Here is a 26995-nt window from a genome sequence, read left to right on the forward strand (position 1 = left end):
TTACAACCCTAAGATCAAGAATCACATGCTCTACCGAGTCAGCCAGGTACCCCTAAATTATGGACTTCTATTATATATAATAATGTAAGGTAATAGGTTTCATCTAAAAATGAGAAAGAACCATAACTTTGTACAATGACATTTATTAATAATTACTAAACCTGTGCTGATGGAACTGTTTTGAAATCTAGGTAGGGGTGCCTGGGTGGCTCAGTCAGTTGAGCGTCTGACTTCGGCTCAGGTTCACAGTTCCTGAGTTCGAGCCCTGCATCGGGCTCTGTGCTGACAGCTCAGAGCCCGGAGCCTGCTTCACGTTCTGTGTTTCCCTGTCTCTCTGCTCCTTCCCCGCTCATGCTCTGTCTTACTCTCAAAAATAAAACGGAAAAAATATATATTAAAAAATTAAAATCTATGTATGATAGTGTTTATTTCATTAACACTTGTAAGAAAACAATAAAGACTGGCTTCGTGCTACACATGAAAATCATGTTTATTATATCCTCTGGATGAACTCATGACATACCATGTGGCTCTCTGATATCAATAGGGAAAGGTCAGGTTAAAGGCTACATAGTTTCTTTTCAATTATCACCTGATGTCACCAAATGCATCAAAACAAATGCGACACAGTCAATCTGAATAAACACTAAAAATAGGAGAGTGGGTTATATCCCTCCCCCATCACATGAGAATCTGGTGAAATGGGAAGACAACAGAAAGAGGGATCAAAGGAAGCCAATCTCTCACATGCTTTCTAGGCAGGGCAGAGCTTGGAGTGAAACCAGGTTAAGAGGTGGGTGGAAAGCCTGTTTGAGGTTATGGCTGATCCTGCTAAATAACCTTCTCCCTGGGGGCTGGGAGCCCAGGAAGAGGGAGACCCCTCTGTAGGGTCCCCAGGTGATCTTTCCTCCCCACCCCTGCATGAGGCAGATGCAAGCCACCTGCTGAGCCCCCCCCCCCCCCCCTTGAGGAATGGCCCTGCCTGGGAATGCCCGCCACACACACCCACCCTCTCCTTTTTTTCTAGTCAAACACTGTTCACTCCTTGGCCTGCATCCCTCCCTCCTCTCTAAATCTTTACTTCTGATTTCTATTTCATGGAATCGGGGACTAAAGTTAAACTACAACAACGCCACCAATACCAAGTCTTGCAAGAAATAATACAAAGAAACTTGATAAAAAATATTAATTAAAAAGCAAAAATAAAAAAAAAAAGTAAAAGAACAGAAAAGCTGGTGTCTGCTGTCACTCGGTTTTCTGTATGTCATCAAAGTCTCGAGTTTCTGCAGACATTATGTGAAATGAACAATGAATTAGCACCAATACAGGAAATATTTAAAAGAACTCTAAAATCACTTTTTAAAGGCTAGTGTAAGAGATTATAGACTACTGAGGAAGATTCTGGGTATATCTGTGTTTGGAAAGCCCTTCCTTTCAAATTTATGATTCCCTTTCCCCCCCAAAAGTGACAAAGGGTAGGTCTAAACTATCGAAATCAAACCTTCATAGACCTAGTTGGAAAATGAATGGTAATGTAAAAGCCACTGTAAAATCTCGCATATTTCATTCTTTGCAAAGATGCCAATAAGGTTCTGTCTGTTGATGGATGTTAAGGAAAACAGCATCAAAATGAATCTCTATGGTGAGCTGAAGTTGGGAGGGATCATGGATGATTTGCTACATCTAATGGAAAACAATCTCCCCTTGCCATCCATTTATAGGTTCTTCCAACTGTGGCCATATGTTTCAAAGGTCAGTCCCCCTAATGACAGACACATCACATACTGAACACCTACTATGTGTTAAGTACTGTGCTAGTACTTGATTTATTATTTCATTTAAACTTATTAACCTAGGAAAAAGTAACTATTAATATTACTATACTAGAGATAAGGACCCTGAGGCTCTGAAAAGTCTTTCCTGATAGTCTTTGAGTCTGCCTGCAGTAAAACCGTGCTGGTTGAAATCCAAATTCATCGGACCCCAAAGCCCAGGCCTCATGACTGCCTACAAAACAAATGCTCTATCAGTCCTCCAAAAGTTTTCCCAACTAAACTAAAAAGTAATGACTCCCCCAAAAGTTATTTTCTCCATTAAACTAAAAAGTAGTGACTCATTAAAAAAAAAAAAAAAAAAAGTAATGACTCATGACTTAGTAAAAAGACTTTTTTTTTTTTTCTTATTTCTGAATAAGGCTGCACAATGTTACAGGATGAATGAACTACCTGTATACCCTGTGCTATTTTTCTATTTAAGCCCATGTCTAAAATGTGTGTCTACACATAATTCGAATGTACGTAATATATATACATTTTTTTTTAAAGATTAATTCTAGGGCCTAATTCTGCAGCTCTCTTTAAATGAAGGGAAAAAAATACTAGCAGATTAAACAGAAAGTAACAGTTCTTCTAAGAACTTTAATTTTAGTTCCTCTTTCACTTACTTTCTGTGTATTTCCCACCGCTGTGATATATATGTGCACATGTTATGTGTTTATTTCATCTGGTCTCCAGAATCTTGGTTTGGCAATATCTTCCGCTACCCATTACACTTTTGCTATAATTATCTACAGTATATGTTATGTTTCCAAAGAGTATAAATAACATTTCATTGGTTAAGTATAAAGACTGGAAATTTGAGGGTGAGGAAGTTCAATCACAGGATACTGTTTTAAGAAGTTCCAGCAAAGTGTACAACCTAACAAGACTTAAGGCTAACACAAAGAAAACTGAAGCCTGGTATAGAACCTTTTAAGCCTGGCTTTGGTTTAGTTCTCCTTTTAAAAGCTACTGGATGAAAACCTAGCACTGACTATCACACGACACTGGATGCCATGTATAAAAAATGAACTCTGATTCATCCCCGCACCATTTACAAACATTAACTCAATACGGATCACAGACCTACGTGAAAACCTAAAACTGTAAAACTTTTAGAAGAAAACATGAGAAAATCTTTGTGACTTCGGGTTGTGTAAAGATTTCTCACAACAACAAAAACTATCCATGAAAGAAAAAGCTGATAAATTGGACTTCATCAAAATTAAGAATTTCCACTCTTTGAAAAACACCGATAAGAAATTGAGAAGTCAAGGGGCACCTGGGTGACTCCGTCGGTTGAGCATCCGACTTCGGCTCAGGTCATGATGTCACGGTTTGTGAGCGGGAGCCCCGCGTCGGGCTCTGTGCTGACGGCTCAGAGCCTGGAGCCTGCTTCGGATTCTGTGTCTCCCTCTCTCTCTGCCCTACCCCACACACGCTCTGGTGTCTCTCGGTCTCTCAAAAATAAATGTTAAAAAAAAAAAAAGAATTTAAGAAATTGAGAAGTCAAGCAAGAGATTGGGAGAAAATGGATCCAACTCACCTATCTGATAAAGAACTTCTATCTAAGAATATACAAAGAACTTTCAAGCCAATTACAAGAGAACAAACAACTCGATTGAAAATGGGCAAAAGATACGAAGGCACTTCACCAAGAGTCTGTGGATGCCAAATACGTATGTGAAAAGAAGGTTGAAATTATCAGTCATCAGGGAAATGCCAGTGAAAACCACGTCCTATGACTACACACCTACCAGAAAGGCTACAGGGAAAGAGACTGGCCACACCCAGCGCTGGTGAGGACGTACAGGTACTGCACGCTCGTTACTTCTGAGAACATAAAGTGGTACAACCGCTCTGGAAAACAGTTTGGCCGTTTCTTAAAAAGCCAAGTACACATCTACCATGTAACCCAACCAGTCTATTTCTAGGTATTTACACACGAGAAATGAGAGCATCTACCCCTACAAAGATTTGTACATAAACATTCGGAGGAGCTTTGTTTATAGGATCCGAAAATGGAGGGTGAATGGGGGTAAGCAATTGTGTTCTCTGCCTTCGATGGAATTCTAAGCAACAGAGGAATGAACTACCAATAATGTAACAAGGTGGATGAATCTCAAAATAATTACACTGGAAGGAAAAAATACATAATGTGTGATTCCTTCATATCAAATCATTTTTTACGAACATGTATTTTTTAATTTACTTTTATCTTGGTTTTGGTTTTGTTTGTTTGAGAACGATAAAGACAACATGCCAAATGAAAACAAAAGAACCCTGCTAACGCTGCATCTACAAATTCCTGGAAATGTTCTAGCGTCCAACAGCTGGAAGTAGAGAAAGGTGTGAGGGGAGAAGCAGAAGGAAAGGAGGGATGGCGATTTGTCACAAAACCTCAAAATGCTAATGACAGTCAGAAATTCAAAGATGCCCGATGATATTAGCAGAAAGAAAACGAGCCATTACATAAAGATGTAACAATACAGTTGTGACTATCATGCTTCTAAGAATATTTTTGTTACCATGAGCTATGATGTCATAACTTTAGGTAAAGTATCTCAGAGCAGTTCTGTCTCAGCTTAGTGGTAAGTCTCCGGGAAGATTTCCTTGTCTCCGACTGTATTCTAACTACTGGTCTCTTTTTTTTTAATGTTTACTTATTTGTTTTTGAGAGACAGAGAGTGAGCAGGGGAGGAGCAGAGAGACAGGGAGACAGGGAGAATCCCAAGCGGGCTCCACGCTGTCTGCACAGAGCCCAACGCAGGCCTCAAACTCACAAACTGTGAGATCATGACCACAGCCAACACAAGAGTCAGACGCTTAACCAACTGAGCCACCCAGGCGCTCCCAGTCTTTCAATTCTTTAGATTAGGAAGTCCTTGAGTACAAGGCCTGTGTCTTATTAATCAACTGTAAGCCCATACTTGGCACCTTCTTGCAAAAATATCACTTATGCTGCAAATTGGCACCCCACCACGGCCTGACAATCCTGCCATTTCTCTGGCACGCACAAGTCAATCACAATATACTTCAGGGGGAAACAGAAACCCTCAGAGGTGTCCTCTCTTACCGTCCTGGAACCAAACCTCCTACATATGAACCTGTCCGGCCCCTACTGCAAGAGGAGGAAGATCCTACCTTCTGGCAAAGGGCAATCTTTCTACCAGGTCTAATAGGAATTCGACCTTTCATTCCTTGTCAATGACCTCATTACCTCTCCCATAATACCGCTCTCTTCCTACCGACTAGTTCATTCTGTACAAATTTGCATTGTTGGGGAGCCCCAGAGGTTCAGTCGGTTGAGCATCCAACTCTTGATTTTGGCTCAGGTGGCGATCCCGGGGTCGTAGCAGTGAGCCCCATGTCAGGCTCTGCTGAGTGTGGAGCCTGCTTAAGATTCTCTCTCTCTCTCTCTCTCTCTCTCTCTCTCTCTCCCCCCCACTCCTGCTCTCTAAAGTGGAAAAAAAAAAAAATTTAAGTTGTTATTTTGAGATAAAAAAATTCCTGTTCTCTGTTCCCTTTTATAAAAGCCAATACTATTAAAATAGTCATGGTGCCTTCATTTCCTTACTGCCTGATCCACTGTTAATCTAACCTCCATTTCCGTGTCGTCACTACAGGGCTCTTGTCAAGGACAAACCAATGACTTTCATGTTGCCACAGCCAGTGGCTCTTCACCTCCATCTTACCTGACCCCTCAGTAATATTCAAGTCAACCACTACTGCCCCCTGGAAAACATCCGCTCTCCCGGCTTTCCTTCTCCTCTGCTGGCTGTTCCACTTCAGTCTGGTTTGTTAGCTTAATCTTCTCTAATGGGATCTCTCACTCAGGCCTGGACCTCCTTCTCGCTCTACATTCTCTTCCTAGATGAGGACAGCACAGTCATGGATTTAAATACCTCTAAACAGTCAATTCCTAAATTCAACTTCTCAGCTCAGAGTTCTCCTCTCCCCAAGTATCAAATTCACAGAGCCAATCTAACATGTCCCCTTGAAATGTCTCGCAGACTTTTCAAACTTACATGTGTCCAAAGAGAACTCTTAAAATTCACACCAAACATATTATCCTGCTCTACCCCAAACGTTTTTCGTCTCAGTAAATGGTACCACTATCTACTTGGTCACTCAAGCTAGAAATGCGAACATATCCAGTACGTCTCCGGTTCCCACTGCATCTATCTACAGAATGTATTTAGAACCCATTCATCCTGACACTGCCATCATCATACCGACTGGACAGCTGAGAAAGCCTTCTGACTGGTCTCTGTGCTTCTAACATGTCTCCCTCTAACCCACTGTCCAGACGACAACTGAAGTCACCCTGCAAACTCTATCATTCACGTCATTCAGTTACTTACATCCCTTCGTTGGCCCTCAGGATAAAACCGAGCTCTTGCTTGCAACCGAGCTCTTGCATGATCTGGCTCCTTCCAATCCCTCCAGCCTCACTTTCATTACTCAGCCTACCTCCACCCCATTCGCTAAGTCTTCCGCCACACTGGGTTTCTTTCAGTACCTCAAATCAGGCTCTCTCCCGCCTTGTACAGGTGCTCTTTTCTCTGCCTGGAATCCCAGCCTCACTGTCCGTTAAATGTCACCTCGTAAGAGAGCATCCTTGATCCAATCTTCAGGAGACCTCCCTGTTAATCTCTGATCCCACTGTTTGTTTTCTTCATAAATCTTACTGTGTTTGTATTGTATTTGTCAATTATTTTACAAATTTTTCTGTCTACTTTTTCAGTTTTCTGGTCAGTCCCATCAAGTAGAATACAAACTGCAGGAGCACAGAGGCAGATTTATCACTGGAACACTTGCCCCCAGCATTTTATCATCAAACTCATTAAATTGTTTCTGGGGGAAAAAAAAAAGTTCGCTGGGTACATGAAAAAATGAATCTTAAGATAAATATATAAGCCTTATGATCTAGTAGCAGACTAAAGGAGAAAGTCCTGAAAACATACTAATCTGGAGTTTAGTTACATGGATGCAACTTACCATCTAGATACAAGCAAGAAAGTCTATTTTGTTGTTTTGTAATAATACTTACATTTTTTTGAAAACTTCTAAATTTTACAAGAAACTCTTATTCTTAAATTTAATATTTTCTAATATCTGCAACATGTTTTTCTCCTATTTAAGGTTGAATAATTGGCTTAAAAATGGGAGATTAGAAGACTTGCTTCCTTACTCCACAACTGTACTGTCTGTATCTAAGATGCTGAAAAAGGTAAAACTGATACATTAGAGAATTCTGTGACTCACGGACTCACGGAAAGGCAGAATCCACTCCAAAGAAACTGGTCGAAACTGTTAGTAAGAAATGACCATATGTTGAAAGCTATCTTTCTCTTGTACTATGGGTGTTAATAATTTATCTTACTGTCTCTGATGCAAGAAAACATTTCAAATATTATGGTGTCAGCTAAGTTACGGTATCATTCTGAGACCAATCACTTAGAAAAAGGACTTGAATATTTTAAACAAAGATGTGATGAATTCTTTAAAAATTAAAATCTGTTACAGCTTTTCCTTCTAGAAATGAAAAGACCACTGAAACATCTTGCATGTTACGCTATGACCCACTGGCTACGGAAGCACACACGATGGCTGAGAAACTAATAAAATCTTGGATAGCTGACCCTGCTCAGTGCCTGCTGGATGAAAGATCAGGAAAAGAAATCACCGCCTTGCTACTTTCTTATCTTATAGTAACTCGTCAAATTACAGATTTAGCTGCAAATATGAAGACTAAGTTAATATTTCCACCACAGAATTGTGCTCTTGTTTTACCCATAAAAGAATCTACAGACTTAACTAACGTTTTGTTTATATCCGATCAATTGCAGCTCCAAACAGTCAGCAACAAGGATCTTTCAAGTGAATGCTTGGCAACAAACATAAACAGGACTAAGATACTTAGTGATGAGTAACTTTCTTGAATCTCATCATCCACCCTGATGGTGCAAAGGCACTGTGGGTGCCTTACCAACGCAGTGGGACCCAACTATGTTAGAATCCACTGTATTAGTTCTCACCCCATGTTCGGGCGCGCGCGCGCGCGCGCGCGCGCGCGCGCGCGCACACACACACACACACACACACACACACACACACACACACACACACAGAGTCAGTTCAACTGAAGGATATCCTTGATAAAAAATAAAAATTATTAATTAAATCTTGACCTCTGATTAGATTCTTGGTATTCTGTGTAACAAAACAGGAAATACACATAGAGCACTTCTGGTGCCTCACAAAGTATTATGATTGTCTACAGGAAAATCACTTCTGTATTGACTTGTGAGCTGTATAAGCCACTGCCTTAATGGAACACCAGGTTTACTTAAAAGAATATCATATAGACAAACTGTAGTTATTTAGACCTGGATATCTGATAGACATTTACTTGAAAATAAATTAAAGGAACCTGACACTTGAAGGAAAACAACTGATAGTATTTCTGACAATGGTAAAATTTGAGCCTTTGAGCGAAAACTAGGATTTTGGAAAACTTGCATCTGCTACCATAACCTTGGCAGCTTCCTGATACTTAAAGACTTTCCTGGTAAGATTTGTAGATTTGCAAAGAATGTAGATTGTAAAGAATGTGATTTTTAAAATAATGTGTAATAAAACGTGTGAACGTTTGGAAGATCCGTATAACTCAGTGAGCCAAGTTTCTCCAAATGACCAATGTGTGATATTACAAAATCATGCATGGGTGAAAGATCCAAAATGCAAATAAATGAAGGGATTTTAATGTACCTGAGTACTCGAATTAAAAGCTCACAGATTTGGCTTCTACACCACAACTAACCTTTAAGAAACGATCTCTCGTTGAATGGTGTCGTATCCAAGAAGAATACGCACAATTATCCGAAAGGGTTTAAAAAGATTCCCTCCTTATCCAACTACATTATCTATGTGAGGCTAGGTTTTCTTTACAGATTTCAACCAAAAAGAAATGATTAATGTGGAAGCAGATACATGAATCCAGCTGGGTTCTAGTAAGCCATCGACTAAAGGGATCCATAACAATGGAAAACCATGCCACTCTTCTCACTCACGTTTCTTTGCATTTTGGAAAACATAAAGGAGTTATGAAACCAGAAAGCCGGAGGAACACTGGCCTACATCAAACTAAGGATCTCCAGTTTCTTGTATCTCAGGTGGGTCTTACGGCCTGATGGCAAAATGGAAGACTGAAAGGTCAGGGTCAAACACATAGAAAATGAGTGAGTACACATCTGATCAAATAAATGTGTGCCTGCATAGCTCCGACTTGGATTTTCTTCATTTCAAAGTCAAGGAAAAATTGTTTTTTGACTATCTATCATTCTCGTTAGCTCACACTGCTTGTACCTCCACCAGAATGGATACTGAAAAGCCACTAATTCAAAGCACATTTTACAGGGAGAAGGCAACCAGTGTCTTTAAGAGACTTCAAAGTAAATATCTGACACCCCTCCAAGGCAGACCCCTTCTTAATAGAATAAGCTATTGAATTCCTGTTCAGTAACAAATGGAATCAGAAGAGAGATAGCTATAGAACTTAAACCGGATAACAGAGGCCTGTTTATTCGGTAGGATATATTTTAGTTTTATCTTCAAAATTTATTTCTAGGCGTATTATGATCAAACGTAGAGGACTCTAAAATTATTCCCGACACGGTTTATGGAAGATTTAACAATTTAAGTTGACAAGCTTTTCTTGAATACCTTCCATATTCAAAATAAACACTCCCAGGGACTAAAATGCTAACATTGTCCCATCCTTCTAGGACACCACGGGCGTACAGTATAGATGAGCCTCCGTCAATATGGAGCTTATTCGGTCCGTGGCTTATGAATTTTGGAGCTTAAAATGACACCACGGTCTGGTTGGCGTCCTAACTGAAAAATAATCTCTATCCGTGTACTACCGACATCAACTCTGAAATACAAGAGGATCTTCCTGAGTGGATAGCTTCCCTCATGCATAATGGTAACTAGCCTTGGCATTTGAATTCATTACTTTTCAAAGACTGGCTTTCAGATTCACCATGAGACGCAGATGGCCCTGATAAAAACGGTCAAGAAGCTGGTCTATCACAAATTCTCTATCAGGTGGATGGTATCCAGTCTGTTGGTGTGTTCAATCAGTATCTGCAATACGCCTGGTGCTCTGGTGGAGACCAGGGATAGAGTGATGACTAAGACAGAGACAGTTCTTGCCCTCAGGGTGCTTAGGGCCAGGCAGAGGAAATACACATGAAGCAAACAATCACATCATCATTTAGTCAGACATATTCTACACTCCTGGTCTCAACTAATCATCCATCCTGTTGACTTCCAATGTGATTCCCATACTAGGAGTTGGAAAACTCCTCAAAGCCTACTCCTAATGGGCTCTTCATAGAGTAGCATCAATGCCTTAAAATAAATATCACGCTACTGCTAGCCTTAGGATTTTTCAGCAAAAACCAACCAAGTGTCAGTGTTCAAATTTGCTGATGGTGTTAAAGTTAAACAAATCAGAGTCCAAAATGAACAAATCACCACATATGGGGGAGGGGAGGAAATGACACGAGTGTTTCAGACCTTAATCCTGAGTCAGATCGTAAATTATCAACTTTTCCTAACCATAATAATTGCTTCCTCCATAATTAAGATTGTGACATCATCAAAAAACTTACACCAAACTTTGTTTAGACATAAAATGATTTAACAGCCTACACTGCTAGTTTTCTGGCTTTATAGGAGGAAAAAAATCCTAGACCATCTATGTATAAATTAAATTAGAAAGAGTTCTATCAAGCTTTATATTTTTAAAACTCTTGGCCATTATTTTAAAAATGCCTCTTTATTTAAGATTTAGAAGACTTGATGCCTCAAGGAATACTTGAAATATGATTTTATTTTTTAAAAATCTGGTTTTAATTCCATACTCTTTTTTTTTGTAGTCCCACTGCAAATAAACAAACAAGAATTGTTCTTCAACTTTCTCCATGCTCTGCGTTAAACACAAAAGCATTAAGATGAGGAATGAACAATGACTTGCTTATTTTCTTTTAAAACAGCTGTCAAGAATAAAACATATGCTCCTTCTTACATTCAATATATATAAATTAACCACAACAGTCTGCATTTGCCGTACATTTTACCTTTATCCTTAGCCTTAAACAAAGGCACGCACACACGCACACACACGTGCACATACACATGCGCGCGCCTGCGCGCGCACACACACACACACACACACACACACACACACACACACACACACACACGGCGCGCCCTTAGCCCTCTTTAACCATATCCAGGCCATCCACCTTCCCTTAAATGCCAAGTTTACCAAACCCACCACTTTATTTCCTTCACATTCTCTCCTACTGCCTCTGGATTCCGTTCTGAATCTGTTCTACCACAGCTGTAATCTCAAATCACCAATGACTTCCATGTTTATACAGAACAAATGGACTCTTCTCATGTCTCATTCTCAGCGAGCTCTGTAAGACCCGATACTGCTGACCACCTCCTTTTCGAACTCTTCTTCCTCAACCTCCATGTTTTAAAGTCAAATAAACAAGTCAGTTTCCTCACTTCATCTGTGGTGTACTATTCCAATTCTCCTTCTCCATCTCTAACCTTTTCTCTGTGTTCCCCTGCTACCTGCTGTTCCTCCTACACTATTACTTTATGTAGCATGTGGCTTGGTTTCCATTGGGCTTTGTCTTGGATCTTGTTCTCTTTGGAAAATTAACCTGAAGCAACTCAGTGTATGTTATGAACACGGAGATCCATGGAATTAAATGCCAAATTGAATACTTTGAAAGAAAAGACATTTGGATATATAAAGGTTCTAGAAAGGCAATACAGGGAAATGATCATAAACACAGACTGTGGAGCCAGACTTTCTTGGTTAAACTGACTCTGTCACTTCCAGACTATGTCATACTAGACACCTGAGTAACCCCGCTGTGCCTCAAGTTCCCCATCTGCAACATGAGCATAATAACGGTACTTACCTCACAGGGATATCGTGAAGATTGAAGGCAGGCACATTATAGGCACTATGAAAGTGATTATTAAACAAATTATAAGACCAGCAGCTATTAAAAACTCAACCTCGGGGCGCATGGGTGGCTCAGTTGGTTGGGCGTCTGACTTCGGCTCAGGTCATGATCTCGTGGTCCGTGAGTTCGAGCCCCACGTCAGGCTCTGTGCTGACAGCTCAGAGCCTGGAGCCTGTTTCAGATTCTGTGTCTCCCTCTCTCTCTGACCTTCCCCCATTCATACTCTCTTTCTGTCTCAAAAATGAATAAACGTTAAAAAAAAAAAATTTAAAAACTCAACCTCATTAATTTATGGGCCCACCTCGTAACTTGACATTTTGTTGTTTTTGTGATAGGTGTTTTCCAAAACCCTTAAAACATACTAACTCCACTAGACTGAATCAATTTAGCTACATCAAAAACAAACGTAATACCGGGGCACCTGGGTGGCTCAGTCGGTTGAGCGGCCAACTTCAGCTCAGGTCGTGATCTCGCAGTTCGTGAGTTCGAGCCCTGCGTCAGGCTCTATGCAGACAGCTCAGAGCCTGGAGCCTGCTTTGGATTCTGTGTCTCCCTCTCTCTGCCCCTTCCCCGCTCATGCTCTGTCTCTCTCTGTCTCTCAAAGATGAATAAACATGAAAAACAAACAAACATAATACCACAGATTTCTAAGAGGGCAGTGTTCACACACACACACACACACACACACACACACACACACACACACACACACGAATACTATAGATTTCTAGAGCTACAAACCTACTCCATCATTCTACAGATAAAGAAACTGAAGAAAGGAGACAAGAGATTTGTCCAAAGTCACAGAGCAAATAGAGGGAGAATCAGGGCTGGAATGCAGGTCTCTAAAGTATGCATCAACATATTACTGAAAAAACGTTTTCTTCCCTCATCTACTCATGATGTGAAGAAATACCTTTCTTAGAATGCAGTTTTGCCTTCAGGAAATATTCCCTCATTATGAAAAATCTGAAATTTGATAAGAAGGAAACTATCAAAATTTCAAGCTATCAATTACTAAACACCACCTTTCTTCAAGGTAACTTTAGAAGGCTTGCAGGAAGGACTTTATTCTATGGTTAAAAGTCCACATCAGAGCAGATTGTGTATTTTTAAAGTTGTCATTGCTATTTGAATTACAAAAGTAGTTTTAAACATTCAGTGAGAAAGATTTCCTCTTTCGTTTCTGCAAACTCCACCTCTACTAATCTTTTGAACAGTAGGATATAAAAAGGTTAAAGGGCACAAATAAACAGTGATTTGAGCAGCCAACATTTATTTAGGACTTGCTCTACACAGTCTGGAGCGTGTTGCAACAGACCTTATAGAAAGAGAAAGCAGAATGAAAAGATTTTTATCCCTGCCCAGAAAAAGCATGCAACCTAAAAAGGGAGATTAAAAAGTGCACATGAAAAACATGTTATAAAATAAAGACTTAAATAGAGCACACAAATAATGAACAGTTGGAACACTGTCCTGATTCAGATGGATCTGCCTACCACCCTGAGAGTTTTGAAGACTTTAAATCATTTGTGGGAGCTCCTGGGTGGCTCAGTCAGTTGAGCGTCCAACTCTTGGTTTTGGCTCAGGTCATGATCTCACGGTTTGTGAGTTGGAGCCCCGCGTCGGGCTCCGCATTGGCAGTGTGGAGCTCGCTTGGGATCTCTCTCTCCCTCTCTCTCTCTCTCAAAATAAGTAAGTTAATTAAAAGCTTTAGAAAAATAAACAAGCTATTTGTGAATTATAAGTTCTCTGTGTCCATGGCTATTCTGTATCCAAGTCTAGTTACAGAGACTATCATCATTTTTCAAACATAAAACAAATCACTTTAGAATTTGCATTGAAGAGTATAAATAATAGAAATATTTATGTTAGCTAACAATCTGTTATAGAGCCAAGGAACAAATGACTAAATCCCCTAAAACCACACAACAGTAATTCATATTTAACGAGGAGCTTGAGATCAAAAGTTTCTGATCTCTGGGATCTGGCAGGCCAGATACAGAATCCATAATAAAATGCACTTATACATGCACAAAAACCATCCTTCTCTATGAGACATTCTAGAGTACCGATTATTAAAAGGGTGTCTATTTTGGCTAAAGTCCTGTCTTTTTAAGATACACATAGATTTTTTCCCCCCAATTGTTTTAAAAAAGAAACCAGAAGCTCTCAATGCCCATTTATTCCATTCCCTGGATAAAATCTTACAGAGCATCAGGTTATTCTCTACTATTGTGAAAGTGTAACCTAATAAATAATCTATCGTCAGGTAATCAAAAATCTGAATTGTTATTAGGTAACTCCAGTAAAAATGCCTAGCAGATCTGGCAAAGAAAATGGCTCTGGAGGAGTAGAGTAATTATGCTATTTACATATTCTGCAGTATGTCTGAAGGACAGCACTAGAGTGTAAAGAAAAAAATCACTGTATTAAATTAGAAGGCCTCAATGATTGCCCTAGCTCTACTGCTTACAATTCCTGTGTCCTCAGACAAGCCACTTAACCTCTCTCTGCCTCAATTTCTTCGCCTGTAAAACGGGACTAGGAATACTTACTTTATTATTTTAAGGAACTAACAAAACTATGTCAAAAAAGTTTGTACACTATAATGGTCGTAAACACTGAAGGTGGCAGCATTTGTGTATAAATGAAACGGAGGAGAAAATGAATGAAGACAATGTTACAGATTTAATTGTTAAGTGGTTGAGCGGATACTCAGAGAATTCTGCTCTATTTTTTATAATGTGCTTCAGACCTGAATGAGATATAGTTCAATGTTAAAAATTATTAGAAAAAAAACCTCCTAAAAGGTTTTTTTAAAAAGTCTCTCTTCTGAGATAAGACTTTTTTTTTTAATGCAAGTATCTTTCCAAACTCATTTATTCCCATTTTTTTTTCTATCTAGAGAAAGAATTTGGCTAAGATGCAATGAAACTGGAGATAAGAAAATGGCCAACCTCCAAGATTGATGTGTCTATGTTCCAGTTGTGAGGTCCCGAAACAAAAGGAGCTGAATCCTTTTGAAGTAGACTTTATAAAGTGACTAACATTCTTTGATTACTAAGGAAATTCCTCTTGCCTCTGACGATTTCATACACTAAACAGTAATTCCAAGAAATAAATAACATGCATCCAAAAAGATGCCATTCTTTCTAAGCATATAGTAGGTATTAATGTAGGTGTTACACTTAGGAAATATCATTGTTATTCTGTGAAAGTCCTTTTTATGGCCTTCCATGGGAGTCAATCCTTGGCAAACATTTTGAATCAATAATATCACAAGTCAGCCTTCCTGCACTAATTAGAGGCTTTCCTATACTTTGTCCAAGGCTCCAAGTTTCTGGCTCTAGCTGCCGGACTCTACAGATACTAGACATAAGCTCTTCTCCAAAACAAGAAAGCAATGAGGTCAAACGACAATCTATGCCAAAATGTTTCTGCCAAATACTAAACACTGAGGATGTAAGCACCTCAAAGTTCTATCTCTGAACTGTTCAACATTTCACAGTCAAACATTTCACCCAGGTGATATCTTCAGCTCTAAACCTTAGATTCAGAGTCAAGAACGAAGCCGATGCAGCTCTGGCCAGTGCCACCATAAAGGGACAGAGGAAAGGTCATCTCTGAATTTTCTGTTGGAATTCAGCATCGCTTATGTTATTCCTTTCATCAGTAAAGTAGATGCACATTGCTTTAAGCAAAGCAGATGTAAAAATATCCTTTAATGATTATGAAAAGCAACAAACTTCCATCACTGTGATTTCTCTTAGTGAACCATTACCCAAAATTGTTCTGCTTAATAAACACAGAGTGGCTAGGGGTGCCTGGAGGGCTCAGGAGGTTAAGCGTCTGACTCTTGATTTCAGCTCAGGTCATGATCTCACGGTTCATGAGTTTGAACCCCACATGGGGCTCTGTGCTGACGACACAGAGCCTGCTTGGCATTTGGTCTCCCTCTCTCTCTCTGTCCCTCCCCTGTTTGCTCTCTCTCTCTCAAAACAAATTAAAAAAAAATAATAAACACAGAGTGGCTGCCATTGTGCTCAGTGTCAGGAGTGGTAATAAAAAAGCATCTGACACTTTCCTGCCTTTAAGAGGGTTATGATATAGATGAGAAGGCAAGCCTCTTAGATCCAACAATTAGGAACCAATACAAGGAAAAATTGTTTTTAAAAGCCAGATTGTGTAGTGTAATAAACACTTTATGAAGCTCTAAAGGCTCACCACAATCATTTTTTCACAAGAGTGGCCCCAGGCTGTTCCTTCTGCATAAAGTTGCTGGCTTACAAAGCAAGAGAATACATTTGAAATCAACCCTATTTCCCTGGTCACAAATCAGTGAACCATGACTCATGAGGCAGGCCATCTACATAAGATTCTACATAAGAGATGATATATGCATGTATACACACACACACACACACACACACACACACACACACACGCATATGCGCATACACACACACACACACACACACACACACAGAGTCAGATATTCTTTCTATCCAGAAAGTCTGAATGAGCAAATGTGTGAAAAAGAGTGCCGTGGCATCACTGGAACTGCCACCAAATCGGGAATGACGACAAGCCACTATTCTAATCTCTGGGAGGACCAGTACACATTCCAGGCTATGAAGCACAAGCCCAGGGGGACTATTTGGCTGTTGAGCCAGGTTCCTGCACCTCTTCAATGCTCATGTATCTTCCAGGAAGACCCTATTATTTAAGGTTATCCTAACAATCCATGCCATATACATGATACCACTAACAAATTTTTTATAAGAGACCAAGAAGGGATAAAATACCCAAATAGGGGACTATATCTAAGAATACATAAAACACTCAGAAAGGGTTATTGTATCTAGAACACATAAAGTATTCAGAAGGAGGGGGAGAAACATCTCTGAGGCAGGCACACAGCTACATCTCACATTCTCCTTACGTGTGTTACGTTATGTATGTATCTGAAATAGATGAAAAGACAGCGTTAAGTGTATGACTTTGTCTTGAGAGACAGGCAGTGAAAACAGAAAATATAAAATAAATAGTGTTCCAAAAGCAGGCATCCATTTCATTTGAAAAGGAAATCTCAAACAAGAATGAAAAGAATATGGTTGGGGCACCTGGGTGGCTGAGTCAGTTAAGCATCTGACTTCAGCTCAGGTCATGATGTTGAGGTTGGTGGGTTCGAGCCCCATGTCGGGCTCTGTGCTGACAGCTCGGAACCTGGAGCCTGCTTCAGATTCTGTGTCTCCCTCTCTGTCTGCTCCTCCCCCACTCACGCTCTGTCTCTCTCTCCCTCAAAAATAAATAAACATTAAAAAAAAATTTTAAGAATGAAGATAATACGGTGAGCTGACATTCACAGCCATCTGAATCAGAATGAGGCTGTTCTTAATGGGAAATTGCCCCCAGGAAGATCACGAATGACTCTCTCCTGTTATTAAGAGATAACAGAGCAGCATCTAGAATAGTATTGCAATGTTTAGTGGAATTATAGATAAGGTAAATATCATTTTCCTGCCTTTTTTCCCAATGTTCTCTTTCCTTCCCTCTTTAGAGTCACTTTCTTATCCCACCTTGCATGAGCCTTGCTGAGCTATTTGTCCCTGTCCCATGTTTTTGACATCATTTTAGTCTATTCTTTCATTTACTCCCTCCCTCCCTAAACAGACTATCCTATGAAAGCACAGAGAAAAAAAAAAAATCAACATTAAATTTAACTAGATTTTTTTTTATTAATGTATCAGACCACACTCAAAGTGACTTGAAAGTCTGAGAAAAAGTTATTTCCCACCACTGCAGCTCCAAACCGTAGTCAAAGAAAGGAGGAAAAGACAAAATACTTAGAAGAAAATAGGTTATGAACACCTGGAACTAAATAAAGGGAGTAGAGGGAGTTACTAAGTTGGAGGCAAAAACTTAAAGCAAAGTCAAAAGAACAGGAAAAGGTTTGAGCCTCTGACAGGATTATTGGGATCATAAGCATTCTTTCCTGCTGGCCTGTAGCAGGAAGTCAGCAGTTATCCAAGAGTGAGTCTGCTCTGGAGAAAATTATTTCAGCAGCTCAACTGCAATGTGATTAAAGAGCATAGGAGTGTGGGGTGTGAGGAGGTACGAGGCTGAGACAAGGTAGGTTTATTAAATAATGGTATCCTAAATGGTCAATGGCTATGTCTACCTTTTTAGATAATCAAATATTTCATCAAATACATATCCAATTATAAAATGAAACAATATGGCTTCTGTTATGTCTCATTTACACTAAGCCAAACCTTGAAGCTTTAGAATCTCTGTATTTCTTAAATTCCAATGCAATCATATAGTATCAATTAAGATAATTTCTGTCAATGAGAAAAAGTCTACATCCTTCTGCACAAGAAATGATGCTCCTCACCTTTTTGATGAAACTGTTAGAATATTTTATATTGACAAATGGAAGCAGAAACCAAGCATGAGGTCATTACTTCTTTCATTTTCATTTTAGCAAGAACAAAAAGAACCATCCAGCATTTAGGAACCAAATATTCTTGTCCCATGACAGTTTATAGCTATCATGATCAAATTAACTTCCTTATCACCACTGTTAAAACAAGAAAAAATGAAAAAGGATGTTGTCTCTAACTACTGTTACCTAATGAAGTTCAGGTTTATCCTTACTGTTCCTTGACATAAAACACCAAGATGTGATAAATCAGTAATTAGGAAATAAAAAATCCAAACAGAATGTGACAGATAGTCTCAACACTTTTCCAGAACATGAGAAAGACTGTTTATTCCAGAACATCAAAAGGTTCGGAGCAGCGAGAGGAAATCAGTAATTCTCCAATGGCACTCTCTACAGCAAACTAAAGAGAGAGAGCTCTTACAAACGCAAGAAATATAATGTGTATATTTAAAATAAAAACACCATTCATCTTCCTTTGTAGATATAATCCCTTTAAAGCTAGAATTATCGTTCTCTTCCCTAGAAAAATGTTACTAACCATGATTTCAACCCATGGCTTAACCACTGCTACTTCTAATATGTATTAAATATACTGTTTTAGTCAAATAATAGAGAAGTTATCTGGAACCTAAGAAAAAGTACACAGCTATTCGAGTGTTAAAAACACTCTTCTGTGGTAGCTTCCATAAACGTATACTTGAACATGTTCACTTTAACACCCATCAAGTCTCTCCACAGTGCTCCCACATCTCACATCTAAAGTTTAGCTTTTTCTTCCCACTTTTAACATGATGGTGTCTGACGCTAAGGCAAAGACTTACTTCTCAGCAACCAATACAGTTGGAACCTTGCTGAAACCCTGTTCTCAGCTGCCCCCTTGCTGCTGGAAATGAACTTTGAGGCTGGTGCAGTATAGGAATACACCAATTACGTCTGAGAGAATAAGCCGGGCACAAGGAACTTTGTGAAAGGGCAGAAATCATGAGATGCCATTGCTGAAGTATGCCAAATCTCCCAGTGTATTTGATTATCAGCTAAAAATATATGAAATTTCTTATTTCTCTAATCTTCAAGTGTCAACGTTCTCAGATTCTAAACTTCCAAGCTACTAGATATTCATGCCTTAGGAAAAGAATTAACTGACAATGTTAGATAGTGGTGACCATAACCAGAGAATGAATTGTTTGCTCTGTTGGCACAGGTTTATTTCTAACAGTGCCCCGTCAACATTCTTTAAAAAGGAAGGAAGGGAGGAAAGAAGGAAGGAAGGAAGGAAGGAAGGGAGGAAGGGAGGAAGGGAGGAAGGGAGGAAGGGAGGAAGGGAGGAAGGAAGGAAGGAAGGAAGGCAGGCAGGCAGGCCGGCCTAGGATACAAACCACCCAGGAGTTCTAAGTCATTCATGTGTTCCTGGTTTCACACACAGCACTGTTAACAGAGATTCACATGGCAACTCCATGAAAAATGTATTTTCATTTTATAGGAAAAGAAGATAGAAAGCATACAGCCACGCATCTTATTTCCATTTAGTCTAACATTCGTAATATTCAAGAGTGCTCGTACACCCATTTCCTTTTGCATCGACTAACACATTCTTCACCAACAGAAATAAATGTCTGATGGGGAGGGAAAAGAAGAATAGGAAGTCTTAGGGACATAAATCCAAACATTCCACATCAATATTACTGATCCGCCCACGATTCACCTTAATCCCACATTTGGGAAGTCTGTTTCTCAATTACCAAACAGGACTACCACCACAAAGCCTAAACAGGTTTTTGTCTTTTTTAATATTCTTACTTATTTTGTTAATAATCAAACCATATGGATACAGGAATGACAAAGAATAAAAATCAACAAGCGGTTTATATTTTCTAAACTTGTGGCCTGACATCAATCCATGTTCGTCTTCGCAATGCTGAACAGCTCAGAAACAAGCACGTGTGACAGAACTGAGATAGACTGTTCCAGTCATAATTTCTTTAAACGGCTTTCTATCTCTCACATCTTTTTACCTCCTATGGTACTCAGCTCAATGCCCTGTACATAACAGGTACTCAAAAATATCTTCTTTCTTCTTTCAGAGTGAACTTACCCTTCGAAATGACACGACATAGAACGTATCTCCCCTTCTGCGGATGGCTTCAAAGAAGTCTTGATAACTTCTGGGTGATGCATAATACACTTGCAGCTCACTCCCTGAGTTCCTGCTGAAGGAAGAACAGGGCAAAGTGTTTTTAAACCAGAAAATTTCATCTCCTCTCAAAAATACTCCCCGTGCTAAGGCTACGTCTGAATTATAAGAATTACTCTCAACCAAAATAGTAGCAGCATTCGGCAGTAATTTTTATAATAACGTTCTGAAAAGCCCAAGGTCAGGGTATTTATAAGATCCAATTCACTAAAGCAAAAACTCTCATTTCTGAATGGAAAGCTCTAAAAAAGCACCACTCAAGTTCACTGCAGAGCATGTAAAAATAATAAAGAGTATCAGAAAATAGATTTCTGCATTGGTTTGCGTGATTTTAAATTTTTGGTGACAGACATTAAGTCTTAGGGAAGTTATTTTTCACCGCTCTGTCAAATCTGTAAGGCGTACTTGTCTATAAGGCTGTGTGAAAAGTGGGAAGGAGGCAGGATTTGGAAACAAACAGACCTGGCTTTGAATTTTGTCTCCACTCCTCAAGTGGGTATTCTTAAGGAAATCAACCCCTGAGCAACCTCGGTTTCCTCATCCATAAAATGAGGGTTCAAACCTGCAGGACTGTTACTGGTCAGAGACGTTACATATGTGAAGCACCGAGTAAGGCCTCATAGGAGTCACTCAACAAATGCCAGCCACAGATACAGGAGGTACCACGTCAGTGCCTTCGTAACATTAGTAACTAAAATTATAGTACCTCAACCACATCGTAGGCCCAAAAGACACACTCAAATGATATTAGTGTAGTTTTTAATATTTCCAGTCTTTTATTATTTAGCGCAATAAGCCAAGACCCAGAAGTTAAAGGAGAATTTTTTAAAATGTTGTCTTTTTCTCCAGACAACCTGTGTTTTCTTTCTTATAGGTTCTTCTACATTTTCTATCCAACTTTATGAGGAAAAAAAAGACTGATCTAAAAGGAAAATTATAAATGAATCATAAGAACTTTCTTTGAAATAATTCCATTTGCTCATGAAGCCACTTCTAACCATATTATTTTGACATACAATCAATTCTGATTCATCATGATAGTTACGTTCTACAAAGTCGGTGTGAACACTGAATTAGTAAATACTGAACCATTCTCCTAAGGGAAATACCGTGTTAGGTTCCTTATAAGCCCCTACCTATGGCATACTTGTCAACAGATTAATATATAACCTTGTTTTTATGTTTCTGTTTAAAGACACCTTCTTCAACATACCTCGTTCATTCATTAACACTGAACTCCTGGTCAACAGCACTGTAACTTATGCCTGAATGAAGCTTATCTAATATGTATATTTTTCCATATGGCACAACACAGCCTTTGTTTTTTTTTTTAAGTTTATTTATTTACTTTTAAGAGCGAGAGAGAGAGAGCAAGAGCAGGGGAGGGGCAGAGTGAGAGTGAGAGTGAAAGAGAGAGAAAGAGAGAGAATCCCAAGCAGGCTCTGCACTGCCAGTGCAGAGCCCAACGTGGGGCTGGCACCCACAAACCGTGAGATCATGACCTGAGCCGAAATCCAGAGTCAGACGCTTAACTGACTGAGCCACCCAGGCGCCTTGGCACAACACAGCTTTCTTGAACAATAGGTAGCCCTTTGGGACTGTGCTTCAGGGCCATTTTAGACAGTGAAATCACACACACACCCAAAAAGCATAAAAATGTGAAAAATATGGCATTAAACAGACTTCAAAAAGAAACCTGTTCACAGTAGGAGCTGAAGCAGGAAGGCGCAGTGTGGCCTTGTTAACTGAGCCTCACCTAGGACCATCTATGCACACTTGCAAATGGCTGTAAAGGCATCTTGAGTATTGGGGAGCCTGGGTGGCTCAGTCGGTTGAGCATCTGACTTCGGCTCAGGTCATGATCTCGTGGTTTGTGAGTTTGAGCCCTGTGATGGGCTCTGTGCTAACAGCTCAGAGCCTGGAGCCTGCTTCGGATTCTGTGTCTCCTTCTTTCTCTGCCCATCCCCCGCTTGTGCTGTGTCTCTCTCTGTCTCTCAAAAATAAATAAATAAATGTAAAAAAAATTTTTTTTAAAAAGCATCTTGAGTATTGATTTGGGGGCACAAATACATTTTAGTGAGTAGGCTGATTGAGTCACTGATACAGAATACATGATTAATTCATTTAAACCACTTTTTTAAAGACTTTTTTTAAAGCAGTTTTGGATTCACACCAAACCTGAGGGGAAGATACAGAAATTAAAAATATTTTTGACTAGTAACGAAATAATATGCCATCATAATGATGCATCAAAAAATGAACGTATTTTTAAATATATATATAGTAAATGAACGAAATATTCTGATCACTAGGAGAATTATTAGTCACTATACCTATCTGAATTATCTATTTCTACATGATAACACCGTATCTCCGGATTTGAAACATTCGTGATTGCCAATATACTGCCCACTGCCATTTAATAGAGACTCTCAGTTAACAGGGTAATAAACAGCTTTCCACTTACACTGGGCATATGTTCTCAGGGCCAGGTACCCGGTCTGACACACAGCTGGTGCTCAGTAAATATGAAATTGATAGTAAATAAATTGTGAACTCTATGTCTGTGGGAAAGCTACACACAGAATCTGAGACCCTCTACTTCCATTTCAGTGGCACTGGCATCAATATATCACATCAGCACCATCACCAGCTTTCCAACGTGCCAAGGACCATGCGAAGTGTTTTAAATAAATTATGCGATTTGATCATCCACTCTGTGTGGCCAGAACTGTGTAGATGAGGAAACTTTAAGTTCACCTGTTTGATCCACAGAGCAAGTGAGTGGCAGAGATGTTCTGAACTCTGTCCAATTCAAAAGCCAACAACTCACTCATAACACTATATTGCCTCCGGTAATATTGTTCCTTTTAGTTGGATGTGTTTGGTCCAAACATTTCGACCTTCGATACAGCACTCCTTCCAGATTCCTTCAAAAGCTTAAGTAGCATCGGTGTAGTGAAAAATGAATTTTAAGTCAAATTGATTTGAGTGCCAATTCTGCCTCTTGTTGGTCTATGACTCTGGCTTAGAAAAACTAAGTGACTTGCCCAGTTTTTCTCCATATACAATAAGGACTGTGATATCTACACTCTAAGTTATTATACAGATTTTAAAATAAAATGCATGGAAAGCACTCAGCAAGACACCTGGCACATTCATAAAATAACACTCCCTACCCCTGGCTCATGAAATAGATGCAAATCGAGGACGAGAGTTATGGATGTTTACATTGTACAGCAAAATGACTGAACAGCATTCTGACTAAATCTGTATTTAAGGAATCTGAGAGTTACCCTCTTGAAATTCTCTGGGTTTACTCTGACCACTCAGAGGCAGTTTGGTCTGTGAACTAACAGAAAAGTCACTGATGAGAACAAGCGTAATTAAGACAGAAGAGAAATGTGCCTCTCAACTTTACTAAAATACTAGGTATTTAAAATTCCTTGGCCAAGAACTTCCACACTTTCTTACCTGATCCTAGTGGTTTCTGTGTATTGGACAGCCATGAGCTGAGAATTTGAGCCCTGTTCCAGAGCACCCTGGAAGAAAAAAAAGACTTAATGCCATATAATGAAATTAGATGAAGATCTTCCTATATTGACTCACTCTACATTTACTAAACTCTCATTAAAGTATTCATATACCGGGGCACCTGGGTGACTCAGTCAGTTAAGCGTCCGACTTCGGCTCAGGTCATGGTCTTGTGGTTCATGAGTTTGAGCCCCACGTCAGGCTCTGTACTGACAGCTCGGAGCCTGGAGCCTGCTTCAGATTCTGTGTCTCCCTCTCTCTCTGCCCCTCCCCTACTCACGTTCTGTCTCTCTCTCAAAAATAAGTAAACGTTAAAAAAAAAAAAATTAAAGTATTCATATGCCTTTTTTTCATGAGTATTCTGAGAGATCAGGTTCACATAACTAAATACCAACAGAAAGATTAAAACTCTTCTGGTCACGCTCTGGGCTGAGAGAAGAATCTTAAGGAGATTAAAACGTTAAGGCATTTTCCCATAAAGTTTAAAAATACAGTCCAAAAGCTTAGTTCAACTACCATAAGTTTTACGACCAAGTCGTACAAATATTACTGAACATATAACAACTTGTTTGTCTAAAGTAATTATTTTTCCAAGGCAAGTTCCTGAAGTGTGAAAGGTTCATAATGAAACTGGATCCTATTGTTTACTGAATGAAACACAAAGATCTTCTCGCCAAAATGTACCTATGGACTAAGCCATCATTAAAGAGATTTCGGTGATGACTTTTCTGGCCAGAGAACAGTCCAATCTGGAACCATGAGTGGCCCACATATGCTCTACTGGGGACCTGTCTTCTTTTTTTTTTTCTTAACGTTTATTTATTTTTGAGACAGAGAGAGACAGAGCATGAACGGGGGAGGGTCAGAGAGAGAGGGAGACACAGAATCTGAAACAGGCTCCAGGCTCTGAGCGGTCAGCACAGAGCCTGACGCGGGGCTCGAACTCACGGACCGTGAGATCATGACCTGAGCCGAAGTCGGCCGCTTAACCGACTGAGCCACCCAGGCGCCCCTGGGGACCTGTCTTCTTGCAGCATCTGCCTGGCACAGAGCCGCCTTCTATTCCTTGCCAGTTTTATAGACTCATCTTCTGAAGTCTTTTTTAAGGGGATCAGAGTTCAAGGGCACGTTACCAATTATTATGTTAGGAAGTGACCTTATTATTACCCTGTCAAAAGCAGCTTAAGGAACTGTTTACTCAGAAGACTATTAGCATTTGTTCATTACTGTATCCATCCATCCATCCTGCAGTAATCAACTTTTATAGAGCACTTAGGACAGGCACTGACTGGGAAGACAGACATGTGGAAACAATACAATGTGATAAATGCTAAAATAGAAGAACATACAAGGAGTTAAAGGGGAAAAAACAAAGAGGGAACAATTTTGTTTAGTGGATGGAACCAATATGCAGGGCTGAATACTAGGCTAATTTCTGAGAGTAAAATGCCAAGGGTCTAATTTTATGAAAATCTAATGGGGTTACATATAACAGGTGTTCAATAAATTCTTATTTACTTATTTATTTTTTAATGTTTACTTTTGAGAGAACTCTTATCTCATGGGCTCATGACTTCCAGCCCTGCGGCAGGCTCTGCACTAGAAGTGCTTGGGATTCTCGCCCTCCCTCTCTCTCTCTGCCCCTTCCCTGCTTGTGCTCTCTCTCTCTCAAAATAAATAAACTGAAAATATAAATTTGACATACTCCTCAATAAATGCTTATTTATTTTTAACGTTTATTCATTGGGGGGGGGGGGGGGACAGAGAGAGAGAGAGAGAGAGGTGGAGACAAAGGATTTAAGCAGGCTCCAGGCTCTGAGCTGTCAGCACAGAGCCCGACGCGGGGCTCCAACTCATGAACCGCAAGATCATGACCTGAGCCGAAGTCGGATGTTTAACCGACTGAGCCACCCAGGTGCCCCTCAATAAATGCTTATTATCTAAACAAAATTTTTAAAATATCAACAAAATGAAGGGTGCCTGGGTAGCTCAGTCGGTTGGGCGACTAACTCTTGATCTTGGCTCAGATCATGATCTTGAGGTTCGTAAGATCCAGCCCTGAGGTGGGCTCTCCACTGACAGCATGGAGCCTGCTTGGGATTCATTCTCATTCTCTCTCTTTCTCATTCTTGTTCTCATTCTCCCTCTCTCTCTCTCTCTCTCTCTCTCTCTCTCTGCCACTCCCTCACTCGGGTACTCTCTCTCAAAATAAACAAACATCTAAAAAATATGTATCAATAAAATGAAAAGGAAAAAAGAAAAACAGATACACAATAGTAAACTTACTGATATGTTTTCAAGTAGTAAATAAAGCCAAAATTCAATTATAGCTAGCTGATAAAAACAATGTTTAAAATTAACAGATTAAATATCTGAATTTTTTTTATTAAATTTTTAAAATATTTTTATTTAGTTTTGAGAGAGAGACACACACACACACAGACAGAGCATGAGCACGGGGAGGGGCAGAGAGAGAGGGAGACACAGAATCCGAAGCAGGCTCCAAGCTCTGAGCTGTCAGCACAGAGCCTGAGGCAGGGTTTGAACCCATGAACCGTGAGATCATGACCTGAGCTGAAGTGAGATGCTTAACTGACTGAGCCACCCAGGCGACCCTGGTGAATTTTAATGTTTAATTATTTTGAGAGTGAGAGCATGAGCAGAGGAGGGGCACAGGGAGAAGGGGTGGGGGGGGGAGAGAGAAGGCAAGCAGGCTCCCGGCTACCAGCGCAGAGCTCAACCAAGAGCCAAAACCAAGAGTCCAACACTTAACCAACTGAGCTACCCAGGCATCCCAATATCTGATACATTTTAAATGATTTTGCTAGTTTGGCACATTTGAAATTAACACAGAAGTCTGAAAGAAACCAGACTTCTTTCTCTAGACCCAGAAATGAGTACACAGACTTTCCGCTGTTGCAGAGACATTAGAAATAAA

The 26995-nt window shown here is 39.8% G+C and overlaps 1 protein-coding gene across 4 annotated transcripts in view; it reads right to left on the minus strand.

Annotated features, from left to right (window-relative positions):
* Positions 1-26995, minus strand: part of ATF6 (activating transcription factor 6) — a 199461-nt gene that overhangs the window by 91947 nt on the left and 80519 nt on the right. For 3 of the 4 annotated variants that reach the window (XM_047839837.1, XM_047839840.1, XM_047839839.1), the window contains 2 exons: positions 23998-24065; positions 20425-20539 (listed from right to left, as the gene is read on the minus strand). In XM_047839837.1, coding sequence (XP_047695793.1) covers positions 20425-20539; positions 23998-24065 — 183 coding nt within the window. The remainder of the gene's footprint in view (positions 1-20424; positions 20540-23997; positions 24066-26995) is intronic. The other variant, XM_047839838.1, reaches the window with a different exon arrangement.

This window comes from Prionailurus viverrinus, chromosome F1 (assembly GCF_022837055.1).
Source record: "Prionailurus viverrinus isolate Anna chromosome F1, UM_Priviv_1.0, whole genome shotgun sequence".
Lineage (NCBI taxonomy): Eukaryota > Metazoa > Chordata > Mammalia > Carnivora > Felidae > Prionailurus > Prionailurus viverrinus.